The sequence below is a fragment of the Chelonia mydas genome, chromosome 5 (assembly GCF_015237465.2).
Source record: "Chelonia mydas isolate rCheMyd1 chromosome 5, rCheMyd1.pri.v2, whole genome shotgun sequence".
In the NCBI taxonomy this organism is placed as follows: Eukaryota; Metazoa; Chordata; order Testudines; family Cheloniidae; genus Chelonia; species Chelonia mydas.
Genome location: NC_051245.2, coordinates 100966253 through 100974060, shown reverse-complemented (window position 1 = coordinate 100974060; position 7808 = coordinate 100966253). Strand labels below are relative to the sequence as shown.

The following is a 7808-nucleotide window of genomic DNA, read 5'->3' as shown; positions in this document are numbered from 1 at the left end:
AGACTTTAATAGGCACTTAGGGAGTGGGAATTGTATTAAGATTTTTATTGCCATTTTGTGTGTATGATCCACATTTATCCTCCTCCCTTCCCTCCAAAAAAGAAAAAGAAAACAACTTAAACACTGCATCTTTTGGGTTAAAAAATATACATTTTATCATTTCAAAATTTGAATTTTTGTTCAGATGAAACTGCAACTTTCACATTAAAATATGTGAAAATTTGTGGGTTTTTTTGCAGGCAAATTGTTGTGACTTTTTTTTTTAATTTCGCATAGCCCTACACAGAATATCAGCAAAAAATTTGTAAACACCACTTCGATAGCCTTGGAGGGGGAGGGGATTTGGAATGTATTAAACTAAAACATTTAAATAAGCCCTCAAATTTTCTTAGAGATAAATAGCAATAGTCACACCCCCATATCTTGTTCTTGACACTTTCCAGTCTTAAGTTTCAGGAAATTAAGGGAAGGGAATAGCAGGATTTGCTTCTTTGGTTTAGTGTCTGTGTCGTTCTCTTGCTCTTTCTTCTGCTGGAGTTGATCTATAACGACCAAAAATACAATAGATATGATGAGAGTGGCTCCTGCTATGTAGAACCCTGCGCTGTAATCTTCTGCCATGTCCACAATCAGACCTGGTGGGAAAAGCAAATGATAGTGGTGTGATTTGTCAAGAAGAAATTAATGGAAATTGCTGAGATATCTTATTAAGAAGGGGAACACCTTTTCTTTTTGAGTTTGTTTCATCTTCTGGCTTTGTAAAGGTTAATTCACCAGTTTAAGATACTTGTAATGACAGCAAATTTAGAACAGGTTTAGGCCCATCTTTACAAAATTAGTTGTCTAAATTGCTCTGTTTGCAAGTGCACTTGTTCAAGCTCAGTGGGTAATTGTGTGTGGGTAAGCATCTGTTAGAGGGTGCAGTCACCAGTTCTGCAGGTGCAAATTTGGGGTGCAATGGACAGATGCATGGGAACAACTTAATCAGCCACAAAATTTAGCCACATGAACGATGAGGTATCTGACTGCTTGTTGTTTAGAAGCCAGTAGTGCCAGTTTGGCTAGCACCATCGCAGGTTTTGAGCATCTGTCCTAGTGAACTGGTTTCCCACCCAATTTCCAAGAACTGTACAGCAGGTAATGGCCTCCTGCTGTGCTTTTTGCAAGTTGTCTCTCCCTCAGCAGCAGCAACTACTGCAGAGTTGGAGGGTCCAGAGTACTAGTGAGACCACAAACAGGGCAGGAGGCAACAAAGAGTGGGGGGAGGAGGGAACAATCTATGGGAGGGTAGAGGGAACAGAAATTGTGAGGAAGCCATGTAGGGAAAGGAAGAGCATAGGGTGAACCATAGAGGATAGAAGGGAGGGCAAGTCATGGGCAGCAGAGGTGAGCTATATCGGTGTGATCAGAGAATAGAAGGGGGGCCACTGTGGGATGGAAGAGGGAAATGATAGATTTTACTGTGGATGAATTTTCAAACAATTGAGTGGCCACTGGAGGGTTTGTGCTATCTCTGGTGAATCCTGTGGTGTTTTCCTGACCCTCCTAAGAGGAAAATCCCCTAAAATCCACCAGATCAGTGGATAGGAGCCTCATGGTCTTCATTGTGTTGGAAAATGCTATTTCCTTCCCACACACATGTTGGTGTTATACCTGACCTATACCAGCTCAGATTAATACGGGGGATGGGAAAAACATTAACACTTGTTAAATCCCTTTATTCATGATGAGCCAAGCTCAACCCAAGGGCAAGCAAGTGCAGTTCCCCTGAAGTCAATGGAGTTTGCATCTGCTCACACCAGGGCTGAAGTTGGCCCAGTGACACCAGTTTGTAAACTAAGTGCATGGTATTTTCTGAGCCCCTCAGGGAGTGCGGAGGCCCCTCTGTATTCTCTTCCACTCTTGTCTCAAAGGCCCTATACACCCAACAGAAAAGGACCTGCAGGGATACGTTTTGCCATATCAGATTCTATTGGTGGACTACCAAGTCTGATACCCTATCTCGAATAGTGACCAATGATATAGCATGCCAATGTGCCAGATGCAGTCATCCTAGGGCAACATGAAGCTCTTCTGTTGGAGTGTCCTGGGAAGAGGAGTTCATTTGAAGTATCTGCTATATTATCAGCCACTATATAGCTGCAACTCTCCATGCAAACAGCAGCAGAGACTATTAGATCACCCTTATCGGAGTATTCTTAACAGGAACAGTTCAGAGCACAGTGTACAGGAATTTAATGCTAGTGAAAGATGCCACCAGGCTGACAGCTCTACAGAATTAAATTCTCTGTTTAGCCACAAAACAGGAGGACAGCACAGAGAGTGGCACATTTATATACATAAAAACAAACCCTACAGTATTGTGCTGTAGTTGTCCAGTGCACTGCAGTGTTGCTGTTGTTAGGTGCTGTATTTTGGACAGTCACTGGGTAGAACTGTAGTAATTTTCAGAAGGGTAGTGTGAGCTTCCTCCGGGCACCCTGCTAGTGAGCCTCAGCCCTGATCTGGGGCAAGAAGTTGGTCCTGTCTTCAGGTCCATTCTATTCTTAGCTTCTCTGCTCTTTGGGACAGTTATTTTTCAAAGAATCATAAAAGTTAGAGAGAGAGGAAACTCTTATTTCTAGCCAGGCTTCAACATGGCCTGCAGATACCACAGTGACAGGTATGGTGTAAGAACGTGAATGGATGGATAGGATATTGTGGGTGCACAATCATGCTGTGGCAGTGAAACGCAGGCACAATTAATTTTATCCACACTCATATCCATCTAGACAACTTCCTGGTTTGCTAATGCAGTCAGGTAGCTTAGACTGCTCAATGAATGCAGTTGCTGATGCAGTTAATTGTGCCTAGAATACTGGAGGCAGTCAGACCAGAACTATATGGAAAAGGGCTGTAAAAATTTCTTACTTTCTGAAATTATGCTGTTACATGGGACTGATTCAAAAGACTCCCACTAAATTCAATGGCTCATATGCATTGGCTTACAATCATATTGGCCTTTTCTCTGCCGTATCACATTGCAGAATTATATCTACTTTGCTGTCCGCTGTAACACCAAAGTCTCCGTCAGCATTACTGCTTAATATCCTGCTTGGATATTTGTGTTTTGTATTTTTCTGCAGTCTTTGCACTTGAATTTTTCCAGCTTATATTTCTACTCACTCAAGTTTTCTCTATGTGGCCTATTTCTTCCCACTGTTTTTTGTGCCACCTCTCCATTTAATATATTGATAGGCTGAGATGCTGCCAGAAAACATATTGGTATGTTGAGGAGGCACTTGTTGCACCCCTAAGTGGCCAAGCTTTGAGCTGAGGTTCTCTGCAGTAGGCCGGAAGGGGATGGAATCCTCCTACAGCCATTACCTCCGAGCAGTACCACCGCTACTTTGTGGCCAATACTACAGTCTCAGGGATGCGGTAGCCCCCACAGTTCATACCATGTAATCATGGCTATATCCCCCTACTCTGCTTCTCTCACAAACATGATCTCTGTGCTGGGACACTGGGAGTCCTACAGAATTGTACTCTATGGCAGGGGTGGTGAGTTATATGGGCCTGTGGTGCCCGTGCTCCAGGAATATTCAGGGGCCTGGCTCCACCAATGTTGGGGGCTGGATCTCTCCCCTGGCCCTGTGTGCCTCCCCCGAAGCATCTCCCAGCCCCACCTGCCACCCCTGGATGATTTAAAAGGGCTTGGGGGCCCCCAGCCACCGCCGCCACCACTGGCAGAGCAGTGGAGCTAAGGCGGCTTCCTGCCCGGCCTCGCGCCGCACCACTCCTGGAAGCAGCTGGAACAGCCCTGGGGGTGGGGGGGTCTGCACGCACTGCCCCCCCCCAACCAAGCGCCGACTCTGCAGCTCCCATTGGCCAGGAACTGCGGCCAATGGGAGCTGCGGGGGCGGTGCCTGAGGGGTGCCCCCACCTAGGAGCCTCTGCTAAAGGGGTGTGCCAGTCGCTTTCGGGAGCCACCTGAGGTAAGCGCCTCACACACACCCAACCCCCTGCCTCATCCCAGAGCCCGCCCCCCCATAGTAAGTAACTCCCTCCCAGAGCCTGACCTCCACACCCCCTCTTGTACCCCTGCCCCAGCCCAGAGCCTTCATCAAAACTCCCTCCCAGACCCCGACCCCTCACCCCTCCCGCACTCAAACTCTCTCCCAGAGCCCAAACCCCCTCCTGTACCCAAACTCACCCCCTACCACACCCCAACCCCCTGCCCCAGCCCAGAGCTCGCACCCCAAACCCCCTCACAGAGCCTGCACCCCTCCTGCATCCAAACTCCCTCCCAGAGCCTTAGGCAGGTGTGGGGGGGGGGGCTGGGCGAGACTTGGACCCATTCTTGGCACCACCAAAAATTTGCACACCATGGAGCAGGTTTGTATGAGGGCATGAATGCCGGCAGGAATCCTGCCACTCTCCCACCAGTTTCACTGCTGGGAGGGCTCTACACAGAGGGAGGAGAAGGGGCAAAATTTTCTCCATAGGATTTAGTCTGGCTCTTTGTATTATCAATTTTGTAGCTCAGATAACTAGAGATGGGCTTGAAACATGGCTAAAATCCATACTGGAGGAAATTTGGACCAGATCTAAACTTCTCAGTTTGAGTCTATCGCTACAAAACAACAAGCAGTTCACTAATAAGCTGTGTTTATGAAAGTGCCATCTCAACTTACCAGCAAGAGGAGGCCCCAGAAAACCTCCAGTGCTTCGAATGAGCATAAAGAGCCCCAAGGCACTGTCAAAATCTGACATACCCACAACTTCTGCCAGCACTGTGATGTGGATGGACACTGTCGCACCAAAGAAAAAGCCATAGAAGCCAGTGAATATTGCCAGAGACAAGTAATTGTTAGCCAGTGGCAATAACATCAAAGACGTGCTGATCAGAACAACTGTCATTGTCAGTAAGTGTATAGTCCTGGTAAGGTTGAGGTTAGCATACCAGCCACACAACAGCCTGCCCATGAAGTCTGCTATAGCCAAAATGGACAGGAGAGATGCAGTCCAAGACTCATCTATCCTTAGGCTGTAGCTAAGTGGAACCAAAAATAATGGGGGAATGAAAAAACTCATAGCAGCTAAAATACCAAAAATGGCATAAAGCATAAACTCCAGTCTCTTCACAAGCATCCAGTTGAATGTTTTTTGTGTGTTGGGAGATGCATGTTCCTTGCCAGCCTTAGGCATATCCTTGCCGGATGGTCTCTGAGCTTCAGAACTCCTAGCTTCAGGAATGCAACGGTTCTTCAGGGGTCGCATCAGTGCTCCACAGACACATATATTGAGTTGAATGCCACCGATGATCAACAGAGCACTTTTCCACCCATATAGACCAATTAACCACTGAAAAAAAGGGCCAAAGGTGAATGCAAAGGCACATTCCCCAGCACTGGCAACAGCATTGGCCAAAGCCCTTCTGTTAGAGAAATAATGGCTGACAATGCTAATGGCTGGTGTCCATGAAAAGGAAATCCCAAGACCTGCATGGGGAGAGAAGAAAAGTTAGATTTGACCATGCTGTTGTGTCCAGGCAGGAGCACACCATTACAGCAGAAAATGCTTTCACACTATTACTTCTGTGTTAAATTTGCATAGTTAAAATCAGGAATTGTAAAAAGTTATGCTTCCATCAGCAGCATTAGCTCAGCTGTGTTACACATTCTGTATGTTTGTGTCGGGTGTTTTATGACATTTAGGTACACATTTAACCAGAAAAACAGAAATACATAGTGCATATAGATAACTTTGCATTATTGTCCTCCTCACTGCACAACTTCTGTTTTTCCAAAGACTATTGACCAATTTGCTACTGGCTGAAATAAGTCATGCAGCTTAAACTGGATACACCTTGGGATGCTGCTGCGGCAGCACACACAGAGTGAAAATGTCCTGAGCCATATCCATGCATCAGGCTGAGGTGCATTCAAGTGCACGATCTGAGGAAGGGAGCAAAGATGGCATTATGCCATCTTTATGTGGTCCTCATTCTTAGGACAGGCTGGAAGGATTTGGCCTTACAGTTGGTGTAAGCTGGAGCACCCATAACAGCTCCCAAGAGTCAATTCTGCTGGCCCAGGATTGGCAGATTTCAAGAAGCTCTGGCTTCAGCCATGTCCTCTCACACAACCAGGATGGAACCAGAAATGGGTTACTATGTCAGCTTTATTCCCTGATCAAGGGGAATCCCCAGCTGACTGATTAAACCAGCTTTCCATCCTACTTGCATCATTGGAAAAATGCAGTGGGTTGGAGCAGGCTGAGGATCTGGCCCTGTGACTCAGGGTAATGGCCCTGTGATTTAACTTATTCCACGTAAAGTGCGGCGTTAGGGACACATTTTTCTTGCATTTCTGCTACTTTTAGGCTCCTCAGATGCACTGCAAAATCCTTAATGCCTCATTAGTTTAAAAATGAAAAGCTGCTGATTTTCTGATTGCAGTTAGTTGCAAGTGAAAATGAAGCTTATCTATCTGTTATGATTATTTGCCATTGCAATTTTCTGATGCAGAGTCTTACCCAGCTAAATGGGGGGAGACGGGAGTGTGCATTAAAGCTTTAAAACGAAAATAAATAAAACCAGCAACGTTACAGCAGAAATTCGATATATTAAAAGAAAAAAAACACTGAAAAAAATCACCCTAAATGAGGGGTCAGAAGTGCAGGTGTGAGACATCATTTTGATTGTACCTTGTAGGAAGCCAGTAGTTGTATACATCCAGATAGTGTTGAAACCAAAAGACCCCAGTGTCATCCCTGAGAAAGCCAGGAGTCCTCCAATTATCACAACTGCTCGATGGGTGTATCTTGCACACAGGCTGCTAGCTACTGGTGCTAAAACAACAACAAAATAAGGATAAGGCAACATTAGGACATGAAGCTCACTAAACCAATTACACAAGAAAGGAAAACATTTAAGGAAAAGTTTCCCTCTCTTCTGTACCCAGCATCTGTCTGATCCAGTATTCTGTTGTCTCTATGTGTATGAGAAAATTAGAGCTGAATTCTATTGTGCTTATCTGAAAGGAGGATTTTGCCCCGCAAATGTAAGACTCCCTACTGAGGAAGGGCAGCTCTAGCAGCATAATCAGCATGTGTTTAGGGAGGGGTATTCTGGGGTAGAGAGCAGACTTTCTGCAAAAAAAAAAAAAAAAAAGATTTTCAACATTTCCTTTGTGCAAGAGTCCTACTGAATGTAATGAAACTAATAATGTTCTGTATAAATGATCCTAAGCTTTTAATAGAGAATGAGATCCCAGCTATACGATATTTTGGTCAATTTATTAGATTTTAATACTAGAGTATTATATATCTGCTAAAGTTTGGCTTAAAACTTCTATAGAAAAGTGATCAATTATCTGTTACGCTCTCTAGTGCTTACCCAAAAGGGGCTGTAAAAAACAGTAATTCCACAGGCAGAGAGTTGATAAAGCTGACTCCTTCTTGATGTTGCAAATCTGCTGTAATGTGCTGAGGAGATGCAGGAGATCCATATTTGATTTGAAGTATTTTTCCTATGTGTTCTCAGATTCAGTCCCTAAACTCGTTGGACATTAGGGGCTTCTGCATCTCTTGGTGAGCTATGGGAACTGTACAACACACAATAAACAGCACAGCTTATATAGTTTCCCTGGGTACTGAGCAGTTCTTCGGGAGGGTTGGTTCTTTCACTTGTCATTCACAACTTGCTGCAAAAATTCCAGAAACTTAGACCCGGTGATCCAATCACATTTCAGAAGCATCAGTAATGTTTAGGTACTCCTCTTGGAGTATAATCCAGGGCTTTTTGAACTCAGTGACTATCTGTT

At 45.0% G+C, this 7808-nt stretch overlaps 1 protein-coding gene across 1 annotated transcript; it reads right to left on the bottom strand.

Moving 5' to 3' along the window:
• Positions 1-206: 206 nt before the first annotated feature.
• LOC122465764 (monocarboxylate transporter 7-like) lies at positions 207-5262 on the bottom strand. Its single transcript, XM_043546245.1, has 2 exons — positions 4677-5262; positions 207-635 (listed from the first exon to the last, which is right to left on the bottom strand). The coding sequence occupies exons 1-2, from the start codon at positions 5260-5262 to the stop codon at positions 409-411; spliced, it is 813 nt and encodes a 270-aa protein (XP_043402180.1). The 3' UTR covers positions 207-408.
• Between the last annotated feature and the right edge of the window lie 2546 nt (positions 5263-7808).

Coding starts and splice junctions, on each gene's coding strand:
- LOC122465764 (XM_043546245.1), bottom strand. CDS start 5,262: ATGCGACCCCTGAAGAACCGTTGCATTCCTGAAGCTAGGAGTTCTGAA. Junction 636..4,676: donor TCTGGGGCCTCCTCTTGCTG/GTAAGTTGAGAT, acceptor TTTTCCCACCAG/GTCTGATTGTGGACATGGCA.